The sequence below is a fragment of the Linepithema humile genome, chromosome 6 (genome assembly GCF_040581485.1).
Source record: "Linepithema humile isolate Giens D197 chromosome 6, Lhum_UNIL_v1.0, whole genome shotgun sequence".
Lineage (NCBI taxonomy): Eukaryota > Metazoa > Arthropoda > Insecta > Hymenoptera > Formicidae > Linepithema > Linepithema humile.
In genome coordinates this window covers 3936324-3956747 of record NC_090133.1, presented here as the reverse complement: position 1 = coordinate 3956747, position 20424 = coordinate 3936324, and the positions used below count along the sequence as shown (strand labels likewise).

The following is a 20424-nucleotide window of genomic DNA, read 5'->3' as shown; positions in this document are numbered from 1 at the left end:
TAAGCAATATCGAGAGCTCTTTTTGATCGTATTACAATTATTTTAAATAAAATTACATAATACATGTATATATACATACTGAGTTTAAAAGATATTTGATTAATCTTGATTTTCAGTGATTAAAACTTAATTTGGAAAGGTGAAGGTTATAATCATAATTAGTGTAATCTTATTTTGGCAGGGAGAAATGATAGAGAACCGAAAATATGGGATCAATGGGGCAACTGGTCCACATGCAGTGTCACTTGTGGAATAGGGAAGATTATGCGATGGAGACACTGCATAGGTGGAAGTTGTTCCTTGGGAGAAAAGAAAGCTCAGTTAAAAACCTGTACTTCTGCAGCATGTTAGGATATTTTGCATCGACTGTGTAACTTTAAGAACAATAGTAATATTATTAGTAAAAACAAATGTGTTATCTCTAGAAACTGCTAATTATATCTAATTTTATGTTCTATTTTACAGAACACACAGTACACAAAACAATTTAGGACTAAATTTTAGAAGATTTAAAAGAATTAGATTTTTATATTTTGGAATTTTAGAATGTACACAAAATATATAGCAGCAAGTATTATCATTGTATAGGTGATCACTGCATTGCTAATAAAAAAGAAAAAAATTTTATAAGTAAAAATCTATCAGTTATATCTAATATCCAAATTTTTTTCATACTACTGTCAAACCACATAAGTTTCTACATATTCGTTTAAATTTAATCTAGTAACAAGTATGTTATAATCTAAGCCTCTTCATCACATACTTTATTCTCTTCGAAAATAATCATCTGACTTATATATTATTGGCGACTTGTATGTTGGCACTGTATTTGATACAACAGGTTCTTGAGTTTTCTTCTAAAAAGTTGAAGAAAAATCATAATAAAATTTGTCACTTAAAGACAAATATTACATGTAAGAACTATTAAAAATTTAAACTAAATTATTCAATTAGTTAACGTGTATGCCATAAATTATATTAAATTATATTATTAATTACATAGTAAATGTATGCTATAAATTATACTTACAAAAAATGATAAGGGGTTTAGCATCCCAAATAATCTATCAGATACACCTAGCTCAGTTTCTGCTTTGTCTACAGCAGCTTCTAACGTATTTAAATTCATATTGGCCATTGCGACAACATGCTCCAATGCATCTATCCTTTTACGAATGCTTGTCATACCTTCTTTCATATGCTGCAACTTTGGAAGATGCTGTTGCATGCACTCAGCATTGCAACTCTCCACCTAAATACAATAAAAAATATAATAATGTTTAAAATACAAAGTACAATACTCTAAGTTATTTGTATTCTATTGTATTTTGGATTTTTGCTAACCATCGTAACGATTGACTGAAACTCTTCTAATCGTATTAGTGTATCTTCTATGATATCCCGGAAGTTTTTCATCTGAAATTCAAAAACGATTATTTATTTAACGTTTTTCAAACAGCATGATATAAAAATATTAACACTAAATGGCACACTCGCCTCATCGTCCCAGTCCACTTTTGTGTAACTTGCATAATCGTTAACCAATTGTTCAGTTAATTCTGCCGTGTGGGAAGATGACATTTTGTTAATAATGAAATAAAAATATGTATATACTCTGTCTATTATAGGTTATGAAATGTAAGCATGTGTTTAAATAGCTTGTTATTGGATTGAAAAATATAAGACATATTTTAACAACTCTGACATATTGCCTGAGATAAATAAATTAATGAATCGTAATTAAGAATCATTAATGTGTAAATAAAAATTTTCTCTCTTCTGTCATCTGTCAAGACGTAAATGTCAATGACATTCAATAGTACTGCGCATGCGTTACTACAAAGAATATTGCGCGCGGAGTTTTGAGTTTATTGTGGTTGCAACAAGTGTTAAATATTCCGGAACTAAAACACAGCCAACATCATTTTAAAATTAAACTAAAATCTTTTTTAACATAAAATTAAATCTAAAATAAACTTAAAGCTCTATTTTATTAACAAATTAAAATAAAGATTTTTTCCGTTATATTCGGTCGATGTAGATGTTTAGTAAATATATGAATATTATTTTAGATCTGTTCTTTATAGCTGAACTGGCTACACTAGTTCAAAGTTTATCTTTTTCTCTCCATATTGGAAGGAGAAAGATAAACTCTGAACTAGTGCAGTCAGTTCAGCTATAAAGAACAGATCTTTTGTCTCTATGCACTTTATTAATAGAGCAACATATTTTAAAATATTTTTTGCATTTTATCGATATATATATATTTGCGTGTACTGTAAATATTGAAAAAGATATCTTTAAGATTTTTTATAAAATAAATTTAGATATCTTACACAAATAAGGCACTTTTATCTTATATTGCTGTTGCGACTTATATGATTTCTGAATAAACTTTGATAACCTTAACATCTGAATGATAAAATAATCCGAAAGATAAAGAATTTTGTAATATAAATAGAAATACGTAACGGTACTTTCAAACAGTCTTCAACGAATAGTGTTTGCGAAAATGTGCTGGCAAAAAACATTTATATAAATGTAACAGTTATAGAGAGGCGCAAAATAATTTACAAATTTTGAAAAAAATATTCTATAACAATGGTAAGTAATATTTTTATGTTATTTTGCAAAAGCTTATACACAATAATTTTATATACAAAAATATATACTTTTGTTCTTATAATCATTATGTATTATCATAAAAATTAAATTAATGTAAAAATAAATCAAATCAATGATTAAAAAGAAAAAAAACACACATATATATAGAAAGGTGATTTATTTTACAAACAAATAATAAACTTTATGACTAATTAGCAACATTGATTTATATATTATCTAAATGGTAGTAAAACATCAAATCATAGTCATAGAATTCAAAACAAACTAATTTTTATCAAAAATTTAAAACAGATATTTTTTAATATGTTTTCAGGCATCTGAGAAAATCACAAGGCTTGCTTTTATATTAGCCATATTTGTCTTTTTGACCGCACAAGCAGATGATTTTTTACAATTTCCAAATGACATGAATCAGTCATTTTTATCTACGTGCCAGGACACTGTTACTTTACATACAAACATTTCCAACATTGGCCCAAAGTTTATTAGCAGCTCTTTAATTACTTGCCTCAATCTGACAAATATTTACATCAAAAACATCGAAAACGGCGCCTTCGAGAAACTTCCTAATTTAACTTATCTATATCTTTCTGACAATATTTTTCGCAGCTCAAGTCAACTATTCAATTTTGGAGATCACAAAAAGTTAAAAGTTCTTATTATAAACAACGCAACTAGCAAATTTGAAGATGAATCTATAGTTGAGATTTTCGATTATCCTGATTTAGAAATTTTGTCTCTTCGTGAAAACGGCTTTAAGGACATACGTCTTTCAGATAGAATTCCGTATTTTAAATCTGATTTTAATATATCAAGCGAATCGCTCAGAATCCAATCAAAAATTCCATTCCCTAAACTAAAGATCTTGGACCTTTCCGGCAATAATATAAGAGACACCAATTTTATGGAGTTATTGCCGAACAGTTTAAACTCTCTTGACCTTCACGCCAATCAACTCAGTTATTTTGCCTTAAACATAACAGGAACAAATTTGTTCCTGCTAAACTTGAATAATAACAATCTAAAGTCAGTAAAAAAAATGATAAATTATTATAAATCGCCAAACAATCCATATAATGATTATGATAATCCACATAATAATCCATATAATGATTATGATAATCCACATAATGATCCATATAATGATCCATATAATGATTATAATGATAGACATGATAGATATCGTATAAGAGCAAGAGAAAATTATTGGGAGAATTTAAGATATCAGTACGTACCAAGTACTACTACCGAGAAATATTACCACAATATAGAGCATGGGCTAGGGCTAGCTAGCCTAGAAAATTTGCGCTATCTTTCCATCTCCAGAAATCAAATTAACTTAATCGAATCGAACGCTTTTCAGGACACTAACAAATTGATGTACCTTAATCTGTCCGGAAATTATATACAAAATCTAGATCCGGACACGTTTGCAAAATTGCAGTTCTTGAACACGTTAGATTTAAGTGCCAACAAACTCACAAGTGTTCCGCAAATCTCAGGTGAAACAAACATCAGCAATTTATATTTAAGCTGCAACAAAATAGAGAGAATTATCTCAAATACCTTTGTACAAACACCGAATTTGACAAAGTTGTTGCTAGGAGGAAATCAAATTAGTGAAATTGATAGTAAAGCGTTCGCTTATCTTTTTGTTCTGGAGATGTTAGACCTTTCAAATAATAAATTAAATTTTTTGCCGGAAGGGTGGACTAAGAACTTAGCATCTCTAAAACAATTAGACTTGAGTGATAATGAGATTACTTCGCTGGAATTTTTGCCTCTAGACAGCGCATTATCGTTGGTGGAGATATATCTGGTGATGAATCCACTGGAATATCTAAATTCTACATATTTCGAGACCTTGCCGCGAAATGTTAGTATAAAATTGGTGGAAAGGTCAAGTTTTGCAAATTGGAACTTATTCTGTACATACGTAGAGAGCCATAAAACATTACTAAGATAAAATTTTAATGCTATACATATATAAAAATGTATTTTATATTTATTTTATATCTATTTTTGATGATCAAATATCTGCGATTGTTTAAGATACGCTTTTCCGTATATTATTAAAATTTAAATTTGCTGACATTAAGTGGTCTGCAGTTCCAAATAATATATTATATTGTTAATTGTCGTTGTTAGTTATTAATAATTGTTTATTCATAAATATTAATACTTTAGATAAGTTAGATATATGTTTTTATATATAATTTTTTAGATATAATTTAGATATATGTTTTTTATATGTATAATAATACATTTATTAAATTTTATCTCGAAATGCTAAGATATTTCTTAATAATAAAAAAAATTTTTTTTATTACATATTAAAATATTTTTTAAATATGCATTTTTCTACATTTGCGTATTTTGTAGATAATGTGACAGATATTTTAAAAAAGTTGCTAATTGTAAGATAAATATTTAAATATAAATATTCAAAAAGATTTTAATTTATAATGTAACAAGATTTATAATTTTAAATAAAATAATTATTTGAATAAAATTTAATGTTAATCTGTCAACCAGGAATCCAGACCGACATCATTGCTTCGGTTCGATTACTATTACAGTTTAATAAAATATTTGACAACTGTTCCGGTTTTGATTCCGATTTCTTATTGTTTGATAATACAAAAATATTCTCCCTAGAAACATTTTTTCCAAACTTCTGAAAGTTTTTTTATATCCTTTTTAAAATAGATTTTTGGCTGACAATGAATACGTATTCAGTTTTGCACGTGGCCGACGAGAATAAAGTTCAAATATAAAATCCACCAAAATTTATGAAAGATTTAAAGTTTGTTTGCAAATTGAGTTAGAGTTGAGTTTACAGTAATTGTCTTTCAAGATCTCAAGCGTTTAAGTGGTGTAATTTATTCAAACAAGGATATTAATGCGTCGAAAATGAATCTCATTCTCGTCGACCGCATGTAAATTTGGATCATTAGTATTATTCATCTCAAAAGTTTTTTTCGAAAAAATATAAAAAACTATAAAATTGGCAAAAATGTCTCGAATTCGAGGAAATATGTAAAATAATAAATATATTATTTCTGAATAAATGCTTTTTATACTTTAAAAAGTAATGAAGTAATAAAGTATACAGCAGAAATCGAAAAAAAACTAAAAGAAAAAACCGTAAACCGAAATAATTTAACCGATCCGATTATGGTTTTAGTATTATAAACTTTATTATTACTTATTGCGCAATAAATATTATACATTTAATAAATAAATTACACAGATACTTGGCATTTTTTGTACAAAACAAATTTATATTAATAAATTTAGTTTTATATTACTGGTTTTTTAATAAATTTGTTAAATATTTATTGTAGTTTTGTCGTGCATAAATTCTGACACTTTTTTGAGAAATATTTTATACAAAACTTGCTACTACATCATCCGCTTTCAATAGATTTGGCTATTTTGTATATTATGAAATTATTCAAATTTCGATTCAGTTATAGTTTCGGTTTTATAAAAAACGAACGGTTCGATCCGAGTGGCAACATAACTAACATTTTATTTACTGAATATATAGCATATAAATTGCAATTATATCTATATTATATATTTAAATTTCTTTTTATAAGTATTTTTAAAATTAGATTTTTTTATCAACATCGCTAATATTTGTATTGTATGTATATTGTCGTTATCTTATGTGATTCGTTATTTAAACACATTGTATCTATATGATTCTCGATAAACTTTGATAAACGAAAATCCAGCTTATAAAATACGTAATAAATGGCGTATCTTTAATAATCAGGACTATATAACGGAATAACTGGGATAGTATTCAAATAGTATTCAATGTGCGCTTGCAAGAACTATATTGCTAAAAAATGTATGTATATGTGAAACAGTGATAAATTTGCAGTTTTAAAAGAGAACATTTTATAACAATGGTAAGACTTAATTTTATATTATTTTATCAAAACTTACGCAATAAATATTATACATTCAATAAATAAATTACACGGATGCTTGTCATTTTTTGTACAAAACAAGTTGATATTAATAAAGTTGTTTTATGTTACTGGTTTTTAAATAAATTTGTTCAATATTTATTGCAATTTTACCGCATAAATGCATAAATTCTGACATTTTTTTTTTAAATATTTTATCATGAAATTATTCAAATTTGAACCACTACATAAAAAAAATTGATGATGTTTATTATGTATATAATACTTTATTTGACATTTAAAACTGATAATTATATTAAGAATATTATTGCATTCAGAGCTAATCTTCAAAACTATCTTTTGTTTCAATTTAAAAACAGATCTTTAATTTAATATATAATGTTTTCAGATATCCAAGATAATTATAAGATTTGCTTTTACAATCGGCGTTTTCGTCTCTTGGACCTTACACTCAGTAGCCAATGACGACATCTTCCCAAAAATTCCAGATTATGACGATTTGTGCAAGGATGGCGTGATCTCTTTAAACTTCTCCAATACAAAGATCTCTGAAATTGGTTCCGATTTCGTCAGCAGTCCATTGATTGTTTGCCTTAACTTTACAAATAATCATGTTGAAAGAATCGCGCCAAACGCATTTAGAAAACTTTCAAGTTTGACCAATCTTTTTCTTTCTAATAACGAACTTGGCAATCCAGATCAACTCTTCAGTTTCGGTGGTCATAAGAAATTGAAGGTTCTCATTCTAAATAACGCAACACATAGTACATATTCAATACCAACTATGATTTCCGGAGAGTATCCTAATTTAGAAATTTTAATTGCCCGCAACAACAGCTTGTTTGATCTAAAAAAAAAATTATTATTTCAATTTTATTTTGTTCCTGCATTTTCAGATAACCCATTTCCTAAATTAAAAATTTTAGATCTCTCCGAAAACAAACTAAAATATACTACTTTTGTAAATTTTCTACCAAACAGCTTACAATATCTAAATCTACGCAATAACAACATACCTTCTTTGCAATTAAAAGAAAAGGGAGAAAATCTACTTGCTCTAAATATAGATAACAATGTATTGTACGACGTGGGATATTCATACCTAACACTGAAACGTTTGAAAAACCTGAGCTATCTTTCTCTCTCCGGAAACATAATTAAAACTGTCACTTCAGACGCTTTCCGTGACACCAACAAATTGTCGTACTTAAATCTATCTGCAAATAACATAGACAGTCTGTATCCAGATACGTTTGCGAACCTACAATTCTTGAATACGCTCGACCTAAGTAATAACAATCTTAAAAATATTCCGCAGATTTCAAATGTAATAAATATCACTGTTCTATATTTAAGTTGCAACGAAATAGAAAGAATATTCTCGCATGCTTTTATACAAACACCAAAACTGACAAAGTTGTTATTAGGAGGGAATCAAATTAATCAAATTGATGCTGAAGCGTTCACTTATCTCTCTGTTCTGGAAGAGCTAGATTTGTCGGGAAATAAATTAAGTTCTTTACCGAAAAATTGGACAGAATCAATTGTATCTCTGAAATACTTGGATTTGAGTAATAATACATTCATTTCACTAGAGTCTTTATCTCTAACGAGTACGTTGCCGTTGATCGAACTGTATATCGCGATGAATTCGCTAGGACGTCTAAATATCAGATATTTTGAGAATTTGCCGCAAACTCTTACTGTAAACTTAGAGCAAAAATCAAATTTTTCACAGCTCTGCAGACATAGATAATCAGATTTTGATGCTATAAATATACGATACTTATTTATCATGTTTCATTGCATAAATTTCGACATTTGCGAGATATATTTTACATAATTTGAAATTATCGATATAAATCAGCCTGTAATCTTATGTAACGCATTTATGACTGTAATAATCATTAAATTGTTCACTCAGAATTTTTCATAGTTATTTATGTAATTACTTGCGTATTTTAATTTTATACTCTAAGTATAATTTTATACATTAAATAGTTTTATAATCTGTTCTTTGTATAAAACATACATGTTTTACAAAATAATAAAAAAAAATATAAATAAAACAATTAATGTTGATTTAAGTTTTAACCAGCTCCATAATGTTCCGCAGATCTCAAACGAAACAAACATCAATATTTTATTTTTATATTTCAGTTATTACAAAATAGAGACAATAATTTCGAATGCCTTTGTGCAGGCACCAAACTTGATAAAAATATTATTAGGGGAAAATCAAATTGATGAAATCAATGCTGAAGCGTTTAATCGTCTCTTTGCTCTGAAAGAGTTAGATTTGTCGAGAACTAAATTAAGTTCTCTATCGGAAAGATGGACTAAGTCTTTCATGTCCTTGAAATATTTATATTTGAGCGATAATGCATTCACTTCGCTGGAGTCTTTATCTCTCATAAATGCGTTGCCGTTGATAGAGCTATATCTGGTGATGAATCCGCTGTAGTATATAAATGTGAGATATTTCAAGAGTTTGCCACAAAATTTTACTGTGAACTTAGCGCAAAGATCAAAATTTACACAGTCTTGCAAAAATAAACATTTAAATTTCTATAATATAGAAATCCAAAATTGATTTATTATATTTATATTTATGGTTTACTGCATGTAATAGAATTTTGACAATTACGCAAGATATATTTTGACATAATTTAAATTTATCAATATCAATTAGTTTATAATTCAACATAATATGTTTATGATTGTTCTTAAATCATTTAATCGAAATGTATAATGGTATTCTGATAATCACTTATATTAATGTTCTTATTTTGAATTATAAATAGATTTTACGGTATACTTGTTACATAAAATATAAATGTAAATATATTGTATAAAACAATAAATAAAAGAACAGCATGTAAAACAAAACAAATGTACATTTAATAAATATTTGCCTCAATGTTTTAAAATATTATTTTTTAAAAATAAGAATTTTTTACATGTATTTTGCTGCTATAAAGTATTTTTTACATATTTACAATTCTTTATATTTTGTATTATAAATAAATATTTAATAAAAGCATTAAAAAATATATAGTAAGGTAATTAAATATGAGTGTTAATAGAGATTTTAATATTTCATATGTTGCAATGTGCGTGTTTTTGATAAACTTTAACTCTTACGTTATCTAGATAAATAAAAAATAATAAATTTTAAAATAGATAATTTCTCTTTAATAAGATAATCAGGGTTACACGATAATATTATTAAAATTGCGAGCAGTGTTCAAAGTGTAGTGCTTACAAGAAGTTCGTTGCGAGTAATTAAAAAAATCATTGCTTTCAATGTATTTTTAACAAAAGTTATTAACAAAACACAATACAGTCTAAAAATTGCAGTACAAAAAATATCAGCAACAATGGTAAGCCACATTTTTATATTATTTTTTAGAAATGTACGCATAATTTTTTTATATGTTGTATAACTAAAAGATTTATATTTTTATTTTTATAACATGTTTTTCTCTTGTAGTAAATATTTTATGAAATCTGTATTTAATAGATTTGAGTACTGGATTATATTATAAATATGTAAAAATTCGAATTATTAAAAAATATACTTAATAATAACTTAAATTTTAATTTTACTTTTAATCAAATTTTAATAATTATTTACTCGAATTTCTCATAAATTTCTCATAATGTTTTTATATATAAGATGTTACTTATCAATGTTAATACTTTTAAAATAGTTTTATATATTGTCTTTAATTGTTAAAACAGTGATTTTTATATATTAATAAGACTTTACAATTTTGCATAAGTTGGATTTATGATTTACATATATTACTACTTGATTTGACGAAATAATATAATATAATATTTCAATAATAGTATAACATTTTAGTATTAAAATTACCTAATTTATGAATATATATTAAGTTTAATCTTACATTTAATTATAAATAAAATATTTATTAAAATGTTAAGTCTTTTCTAAAAAAACTATTCTAAGAATAAATTATTTTTTATCATAATATTAATGCACTCTTTTATTTATATTTCCAGGTATATAAAACAATTACAAAGTTTGCCTTCACAGTAGGCATTCTTGTCTCTTGGAGCACATTATCAATAGAACATGAGAATCATACTTTTGTCGAACTTCCAAATTATGCAGATCTACACCTATGCAACAATATGAACACTTTAAATTTTTTGAACACGAAGATGACCGATATCGGCCCCGATTTTATCAGCAGTTCTGTAATAATCTGCCTGAATTTTACAAATAACTATATTGAAAACATCGCACATAATGCTTTCACAAATCTTCCAAATCTAACGTATTTATTTCTTGTTAACAATTATTTAAAATATGATAATTATTATTCTTCTTATATAAACTTTGGAGGTCATGAGAAGTTAAATGTCCTTGTTCTAAACAATACAGTGTTTTACACATATTATTCAAATGGAAAATATGTTCCAGACACGACTATTAAAAGGACTGCAGTTTTCGGAAATTATCCTAACTTAGAAATTTTATCTGTCCGTAACAGCTGCTTGAGCGACCTCAGAGCGAAGTCAAAAACATCTCAGTCCTCGTCTGTGACACAAGTTGAATTCCCTAAATTGAAAATTTTGGATCTTTCCGGGAACTTTATAGGATATTCCTCCAGGCTAGAATTTATGAATTTGTTGTCAAACAGTTTACAATTTCTTGACTTACATAATAACAATCTTAATTATTTGACGTTAAATGAAAAAGGAAGCAATTTACTTGTATTGAATGTGGACAATAACAATTTTCAATACGTATATAAACTGTCATATAACGGTTTATCTTTAGGTAATCTGAAAAATCTCCAATATCTTTCTATCAGCAACAATAGAATACACACTATTGAATTGGGTGCTTTTCAGGATACCAATAAGTTGATTTATCTCAATTTATCCACGAACTCGATAAGTAAATTGGATTCAGACACATTTGCAAATTTGCATTCTTTGGACACACTTGATTTAAGTTTCAATCAGCTCAATTATGTTCCACAGATCTTAAAAAGCACAAACATAAAAATTTTACATTTAAGTTGTAATAAAATAGAGAAAATAATTTCATATGATTTTGCGCAGTCACCGAAATTGATAAAATTGTTATTAGGAGGAAATCGAATTGATGAAATAGATGTTGACGCGTTTGATTTTCTCTATGCTCTGGAAAAGCTAGATTTGTCGAGAAATAAATTAAGTTCTCTACCGGAAGGATGGACTGCATTTCTCACATCTCTAAAATATTTGGATTTAAGCGATAATATGTTCACGTCGCTAGAATCTTTATCACTCACAAACACACTGTCGTTGATAGATCTGTATTTGGCGATGAATTCGCTAGAATATCTGAATATTAAATATTTTAAGAATTTGCCACAAAATCTTACTGTACACTGGACACAACAATCAAATTTTGCACAGCTGTACAAATGTTAAGATTTTAATAGTAATACAAATAGATGTTTGAGTTTATATCCACACCACATGTTTCATTGCAGTTAACAAAACTTCGACATTTTGTAAAATATATTTATGTATAATATAAATTGATTCGCAATCTTATGTAACACGGTTACAATTGTAATAGTTAAATTATTTATTCGGAATTTTGATAAGTCATTTATATAATTACTTTTATATTTTTGTCTTTAATTATAAATATATTTTATGATGTGTACTTTACATAAAATATGTATATATTTTATGAAATAATAAATATAGATGACATGAACAAAACGATTGTACATTTAATAAGTATTTGCTTTAATTTCAAAATATTTTTTAATAAACTAAAAGTTTTTTTTCAATTTTATTGTTATAAATTGCAGTCTTTTAAAAAAATCTGTATGTTTATGTATCTGTGTATATATTGAATAAATATAAAAATAAATATTTAAAAAAAAAATTTTAATAAGATAAATGTAAGTATAAATATAAAAATAGATTTCAATATTTTATAAATGTACTCCAGTGCGTGTGCGTATATTACTTACGTCATTTTTATTCTATTTAAATCCTATACTGCGTAGGATGAACAGGAAATAATAAAACGTCGCTTGTCTTTAACGATACCAGTTCGTAAAAGAACAGTATTAAAACAGTATTCGATGAGTAAACTTTGTGAGAAGCGTTCTAGCTGGCAAGAAGTTAAGAAACACTAAACGGTTTAAATATTCCAACTTTTGAAAAAATTATTCTGTGACAATGGTAAGCTCTATTTTTATGTTATTTCATAAAAAGTTGTATATAAATTATATACATTTTTTGTACAAAAATGTATGTATCTATATTTTTGTCATTGTAATAATTATTATGCAGTTTCTATTATTATAATAAAATTAAATCAATATAATATTAGATTAAAATCAATATTTGAAGGAATTATATACAGAACAAAAAATAATTTATATTTATATGTTATAAGCAAATAATAAACTTCTATACTAATTAACAACATACATTAATATATTAATAATTGTGGATCAGGAAAACTGCTTGATATTTGTCACTACGGAATCGTTAAATTGTGTTTAACAGATTTATTTAATTTTTATTTATTTTACAGATTTTATTACAAATTAAGATTTTATTACAAATTTGATTGTTTTTTGTTATTTATCTGTCATCATATCTTAATATCAAATTGAATTAAAAATTAAAGTTTTGTTTTTATTAAACGTAATAAATCTTACTTTTAATTTCTGGCTTTTCTTTTGTAACAAAACTTTAACAGATTTGACTATTTCAAATTATGTCACAAACTTATTAAAATTTGAACTATGACATGCAGAATTTATATAATAACATTCAAAATATTATAACAAATGTTTTTCACTAGTATTTTAAGAGTTAGATTTATTACATATTTATTACATTCAAAATAAATTATGTTTTATCGCAATCAAAAAACAGACATTTTTTATTATTATTTCCAGATATCTAAGGCAATTATGAAGTTTATCTTCATAGTCACCATTTTCGTCCTTTGGATTACACAATCAGCAGCCAATGACAATTATATTTTCTCAAAATATCCAAATCCGTCGGATCTACACTTTTGCAAGGACGATATGGCCTCTTTAAACTTTTCGAACACAGTGATTTCTCACATCGGCCCATATTTCATCAGCAGCCCTCTAATAACCTGTCTCAACCTCACAAATAATCGCATTCAGTATGTCGCAAAGGATGCCTTCAAAAATCTTCCAAATTTAACATATTTGTTACTTTCTGAAAACAACTTTGAAAACTCAACTACACTCTTCGACTTTGGAGGTCATGAAAAATTGAAGATTCTTGTTCTCAACAACGCAACAAACAATAAATATCCGGAGCTTGAAATTAAAATTTTCGAAGATTATCCTTACTTAGAAATTTTATATGCCCGTAACAATGGCTTTAAAAACATGAAGTATTCTCAAAAAAATCCTATTCCTTTCCAGTATTACTTCAGTATTACTCCGAAATATGTATCACAAAAAGTACTATTTCCTAAATTGAAAGTGCTTGATCTTTCCGAAAACAAAATGCAGTATACCAGTTTTGTAAATTTGTTGTCAAACAGCTTACAATTTCTTGATTTACACGGAAACAATCTAAATTCCTTGAATTTGGGAGAAAAAGGAGAAAATCTGGTTATGTTAGACTTGGATAACAACGAATTCGATAAAGTGGCGTATACAAAATCATACGATTCAAGTTTGACATTGGCTAATCTGAAAAATCTGAGCTATCTTTCTATTTCTAGAAACAGAATTAAAATTATTTATTCAACTGCTTTTCAAGATACTGACAAATTATCTTATTTAAATTTATCGATGAATAATATAAACGAAGTGCCTGCAGACACGTTTGCGAAGTTGCACTCCTTGAGCACGCTCGATCTAAGTTCTAACATACTTAAGAATATTCCGCAAATGTCAGGTAAAATAAATATTAGCGTTTTGTTTTTGAATTGCAATAAGATACAAAAAATAATTCCAAACGCATTTGCGCAAACACCGAAATTGACGAAGTTGTCATTAGAGGATAATGAAATTGATGAAATCGATGCTAAAGCGTTTGCTCATCTTTCTGTTCTGGAAGAGCTAGATTTTTCGGGAAATAAATTAAATTCTTTACCAGAAGGATGGAGTGAATCTTTGATATCTCTAAAATATTTAGATTTAAGTAATAACATGTTTACTTCACTGGAATCTTTGTCTCTGACAAGTGCGTTGCCTTTGATGGAGTTGTATCTAACGAATTCGTTAGATTATTTGAATGTTAAGTATTTTGAGAATTTGCCACAAAATCTTGCTGTGAATTTCTTACAAAGTTTAAATTTTACACAAGCATTATGCAAATATAAATACGACTATAATTATTATTGATTATTTATTGAGTTTTTATCTATATATTATTGCAGTTAACAAAATATCGATATTTGTGCAAAATTAATTTTTGTATAATTTGAATTTGCTGATATTATATTAATTAACTTGCTGTATTAAATAATATCTTTATAATTTTTTCCAATTTTTATAAATATTAAATATGAAATCGTTGGATAATTGTTAATAATCCAAACAATGAATTAATGTAGATATAATATAGATATTATCTACATTAAAATATATTTAGATATAATATTATAAGTAATATTATGATATTGTTGAAAGCATATTATAAATAACGTAAAAAATAAATAAAAGTGATATAAGATAACAACACGGTTGTACATTTAATAAGCGTTTGCTTCCATTTTAGAATATTTTTTTAAGTAAAATTTATTTGATGTTATAAGATGTTTCAATCCTAATGACAATGAAGCAAATGGATTGCTTTCATACAGAATATCGGCAGCAATAATTATATCAGGCTGTGACAAGCTCTTTGTCATATATTTATAAATTATCTTCCCATCTCAATTCCACTACTTGAACATTGCTTTGTTGATATTTTAATTGCAACTTAATTCTTGACGTTGTGTCGCATATGTCCAGTAACTCACTGCTTACTTGACAGAAAATTGAACTTTATGTTTTTACAGAGCATATTGAGTGCTGTCAAATGCTAATTAGAGAAAACATATTACTTTGGAGAGTATAAACTAATAACATTCATGCCAGTTAGACAATCACAACTCCACAATCAAGTCTAACACATTTTTTCCATAAAACTATTCTGTGTTTTCCGCACACCATTCGCTTAATATTAAACCACCCTGTTAATTGTAATAGTAAATGTTTTACTTAAATAATTTCTAGAAGTGTTTAAATGTAATAAATGTTTATATAAATACAAGTACACTTAAAGAGAGTTTCTACTTTTAAAAAAGTTCTATATTTTTTTGCATTTTTTGAATCCTCTATGTATCTAAAATATGTGTAAAGAGATTTTTGGAAATTTGGAAAATCTTCAAAGTTAAACGCTATTGAATAAGGCGTAGAGATAAAATCTTGATCTCGGAGCGCAGGTATAAAACCGTTTAATTGACAAGTTAAATAATCTTCTTTAGACAATTTCAAACCGGAAAGAAGTCTGTATCATCGTTACCAAGGAAATCAGTTTGAAGACAAAATCGAAAAACTAAAATCACCGAAAAACTGCAATAACTCACAAACAAAAGTAGATAGATAGGCAAACATAGGTCTCGTTCGAAAGGTCTTGAAAAGCTCTATCGAATGAGGTTTATGTAATATTTTAAAATTATTAAATTTGTGTAAGATAGAGAGGACTTTCAATTATTTTATAAACACAAAAGTGAATTTCGTAGTTCTTAAACCACCAATAATGACAACTCAACCCAACAACTCAACACTTATTATTCGATACTTATCTCGACTCTATTCTGTCAACAATGAACAATCTAACAATTTCACACCATGATACTCATATCTAGCATAAGTATAGTCGTACACATTATTACAATTATGACAATTATCTTTGACCGTACTATGTCTATAACAATATTAGTAAATAAGTAAACTTTTCTTCAGATACTCTTTAATATTACGATATATCATTTTATCATTTGGAATCATGTGTGTTATGTGCTGAATTATTTGTGTGATACATGTAATATAATTTTATAAAAATACACTGTAAAAAAATCAGTTGAAACAACTCGAATTGAGTTGAATATGGCGAATTAACAGTCCTAATTCTTCGAACAGAATTTTGGTGTTCTTTTAATATCTTGTTTGTTAATCTGACTTTATTTGTAATCAAGCTGACTCGATTGTAATTTGTGCAACTAAATTTGTGCAACTAGTTTATGTAACCGAGACTTTCTTTGAACTCAATTCTTCTTAGTGTAATATTTCTTCCTCAATTATATTAAAAACAGTTATATTAAAAACTTTTTTTTTCATAGTTTGAAAGCCTTGCTGATATTAAGATATTCATCAGATAGTGACTGCAATAAAGCTAATTCTTTAAGAAAATAATGTTTTTTTATATATTTCTGTTATTAAATTAAAATATTTCTTATTTTTACATATTATAAGTAGATATTAAAAAAGATATTTTAAAAATATTGAAAACAAGACAAATTTAGATATACGCATGTATTAAAAAGATAAATTTTATATGTATTAAAACACGTATTAATATTTTATAAATATATTGTGCTGTGCGCATGTTATAAATATATTGCAGTGTTACGTATCGTTTTTGATAAACTTTGACTCTTGTGTTGTCTAATACAAACAAAAAATGATGAAATAAAAAATAGATAAGTTCCTTTCACTTCTCAGAGTTGCATGATAACGTGATTGCGAGCAGTGTTCAAAGTGTGGTGCCTGCAAAAAGTTTATTGGTTAACAAGAAATTATTGAAATTGTTAGTTTATGTCTTTAGTAGAAGTTTATAAACGACAAGATAATCTAACAATCTAAAAATTGCAATTTGTAGAAAAATAATTCAGTAACAATGGTAAGTCATATTTTTATTATATTTTATAAAAACGCATATGTTTTTACACATTTCCTATAAAAATATATATCTATAATTTTTTAACGCGTTTTTTTGTAGCAGATATTTTATAAAACTTGCGTTTAATAGATTTAACTATATTTCTTACTTGAGTAACTTGAGTATAAGAATTGGCTTCAATTTATAAATAAATACTAAATTTTATCTTATTTTTTTCTAATTATTATAAATATTTTTATATTAAAATTTAAAAAACTATTTTTAAAACAAACTTTTTTTATCATAATATTAATACAGAAATTTTTTATTATGTTTCCAGATTTATAAACAAATTATGAAGTTTATCTTCATAATCGGCATTCCTGTTTGTTGGGCTAGATTATCAATACAACCTAACAACTTGATCTTTCTCGAATTTCCAACTTACGAGTATACAGATTTATACCAATGCAATAACGATATGATTGTTTTAAACTTTTCCAAGACAGGGATCATTGATATTAGCCCCGATTTCATCAGTAGCCCTTTAATAACCTGTCTGAATCTCATAAATAGGAATATTAAAGACATCGCAAATAATAGTTTCAGAAGCCTTCCAAATCTAACATATTTATTTCTTTCGAACAATTCTTTAAACAGTTCAAATGAGATCTACAGTTTTGGAGATCATGAAGAGTTGAATGTTCTCATTCTAAACAACGTAACGGACAACAAAAAATCGATAATTGGAAATTTTGGAAATTATCCTAACTTGGAAATCTTGTTAGCCCGTAACAACACATTTTACGATCTACAGTCAGAAACATTTTCTGATTCTGATGCGTCTCCAACACGAAAAATTCCATTTCCTAAATTAAAATTCCTGGATCTCTCGGAAAACTATATAGGATATAAAGGAAATATAGGATTTATGAAATTATTGTCAAATAATTTACAATTTCTTGACTTGCACGATAATAAGCTTAATTCTTTATTCTTGTATGAAAAAGGAAGCAATTTACTTGCACTGAACATAGACAATAATTATTTTCAAAGTGTGAAGTACAAAGCGAATTATAATTTAAGCTTGGAATTGGCTTATCTGAAAAATCTCCGATATCTTTCCGTCTCTGGGAATAAAATACAAGCTATCGATTTAAACGCTTTTGAAGACAATGACAAATTGACTTATCTGAATCTATCCAAGAATAATATTAGCGGTCTGCATCCAGACACGTTTGCAAACTTGCATGCTTTGCAAGTGCTTGATTTAAGTTTCAACCAGCTCGATTATATTCTGCAAATCTCAAATCAAATAAACATCAACGTTTTAAATTTGAGTTGCAACAAAATACAGAGAATAATCTCGAATACTTTTATACAAACACCGAAATTGACGAAGCTGTTATTAGGGGGAAATCAAATTTATCAAATCGATGCTAAAGCGTTTGCTTATCTTTCTGTTCTGGAGATACTAGATCTGTCGAATAATAAATTTAATTCTTTACCAGAAGGATGGACTGAATTTTTGGTATCTCTAAAATATTTGGATTTAAGTGATAACATGTTTACTTTGCTGGAATCTTTGTCCCTAACAAATGCGTTGCCATTAATAGAAGTGTATCTAGTAAGAAATCCGTTGGAGTATACGAATATTAGATATGCTGAAAATTTGCCACAGAATCTTACTGTGAATCTGATACAAAAATCAAGTTTTGCCTGCAAGTGCATTGCTTAAGTCTTACGTATAATTAGAAGATTGTGAATTCTTTTCAACATATTATAAAAATAAAATAATACATATTATATTTATCTGTATAATTATTATGTTATTAAATGTAATAAAATTTTGACAATTACATAGAACATATTTCTTCGTTATTTAATTTACTAATATTAATGAATCCAGTTTTATTTAGTGTGAACAAAATAATTACTGTAATAGATTTTATTTTTAAATCAGAAAATACATAAGTAATAAAATTTCTCTGTAATATACGTTATATTCTATGTGAAATTATCCAAAGAGATTCTTTTTGATAAAACTACTTTCTAAAATCTTTTTATTTTCTGTAATATAACCATCATAATAGATCACATAATAATTATTCTATTATATAAATATTTATTTGTTTTTCTATTTATATTTAATACACTTTCACTATATATTTAACCTTTCACTATACTCTTTTAATTATTTAACAAAACTACGTTTTCTTATTATTTACAAAGCGGCAAGTTAATTTTTAATTGTTTTATTTTCATAAATGTTTGCGAAATTGTTTTATTGAAAAAATCATGTTTCTTCTCATTATCATTCTCATTATATATCAAGTAAAAATAAATCATATGCACAATAAAATTACATCAAGTATTTAAGATTACATGTGACGCGAGAAATGCGAATTCCTGAATACGTGAGTGACGTTTTATGAAAGGCAGCCATTAAGTATAGTCAGGAGAAGAAAAGAGAGAGAAAGACCAGTTTCGCTTTCGTTAGCTACAAAAATACTGTCGTCAAGTCAAGGCCATGGTTAGCTGAATTATATAATACATAGAAAGAATGTAACATTCAAACATAATATTTACTTATTCTAATATAAAATGTCGTCATACTATTAGTCACAGATGCATGCTGTGCTCCAGTTTTGCAAAATGTGTTTCAATGTTTATTAAAAATTTAGAAACGCTAATTAATGTTCTATATTAATAATTTGTGACAAAATAAATAAAAGACCAAAATAATTTTAGAAATAAGATGATTGTTATTCATAGATTATTTTATTTAACATTACTTTATCTATTTAACTATTTGTGCATATTATATTAAAATATAAGAATTTTTTTAGCAATTAATTCCATTGTAAAGTATTAAGTTGCAAATGTATTTTAATAAAACTTTGCTTATGTTGCAAAGTTGTGTAAATAATCAACAATTTAA

General features: G+C 26.5%; 5 protein-coding genes across 6 annotated transcripts; 4 read left to right on the top strand and 1 right to left on the bottom strand.

The window, feature by feature from the left end:
• Positions 1-735: 735 nt before the first annotated feature.
• Positions 736-1841, bottom strand: Blos4 (biogenesis of lysosome-related organelles complex 1 subunit 4). The gene is made up of 4 exons (XM_012364605.2): positions 1498-1841; positions 1345-1416; positions 1031-1252; positions 736-857 (listed from the first exon to the last, which is right to left on the bottom strand). The coding sequence occupies exons 1-4, from the start codon at positions 1579-1581 to the stop codon at positions 765-767; spliced, it is 471 nt and encodes a 156-aa protein (XP_012220028.1). The 5' UTR covers positions 1582-1841; the 3' UTR covers positions 736-764.
• Positions 1842-2469: 628 nt separating this feature from the next.
• Positions 2470-5575, top strand: LOC105670856 (protein artichoke-like). The gene is made up of 2 exons (XM_012364600.2): positions 2470-2604; positions 2939-5575. Exons 1-2 carry the CDS (start codon positions 2602-2604, stop codon positions 4589-4591), a joined length of 1656 nt encoding a protein of 551 aa, XP_012220023.2. The 5' UTR covers positions 2470-2601; the 3' UTR covers positions 4592-5575.
• Positions 5576-6353: 778 nt separating this feature from the next.
• LOC105670848 (leucine-rich repeat-containing protein 15-like) lies at positions 6354-9736 on the top strand. Its single transcript, XM_067357611.1, has 2 exons — positions 6354-6548; positions 6958-9736. Exons 1-2 carry the CDS (start codon positions 6546-6548, stop codon positions 8323-8325), a joined length of 1371 nt encoding a protein of 456 aa, XP_067213712.1. The 5' UTR covers positions 6354-6545; the 3' UTR covers positions 8326-9736.
• Positions 9737-9808: 72 nt separating this feature from the next.
• On the top strand, positions 9809-13618 carry LOC105670857 (leucine-rich repeat-containing G-protein coupled receptor 5). Of its 2 annotated transcripts, XM_067357614.1 has the most exons (4): positions 9809-9952; positions 10599-10791; positions 11093-12794; positions 13523-13618. In XM_067357614.1, the coding sequence occupies exons 2-3, from the start codon at positions 10721-10723 to the stop codon at positions 12021-12023; spliced, it is 1002 nt and encodes a 333-aa protein (XP_067213715.1). In that variant the 5' UTR covers positions 9809-9952; positions 10599-10720; the 3' UTR covers positions 12024-12794; positions 13523-13618. The 2 variants fall into 2 exon arrangements, with proteins under 2 accessions (XP_067213715.1, XP_067213714.1); XM_067357613.1 differs by lacking the exon at positions 9809-9952 and having other exon boundaries at positions 10604-12794.
• A 3709-nt stretch (positions 13619-17327) lies between these two features.
• Positions 17328-19353, top strand: LOC105670858 (leucine-rich repeat-containing protein 15-like). Its single transcript, XM_012364603.2, has 2 exons — positions 17328-17504; positions 17824-19353. The coding sequence occupies exons 1-2, from the start codon at positions 17502-17504 to the stop codon at positions 19219-19221; spliced, it is 1401 nt and encodes a 466-aa protein (XP_012220026.1). The 5' UTR covers positions 17328-17501; the 3' UTR covers positions 19222-19353.
• Positions 19354-20424: the final 1071 nt, after the last annotated feature.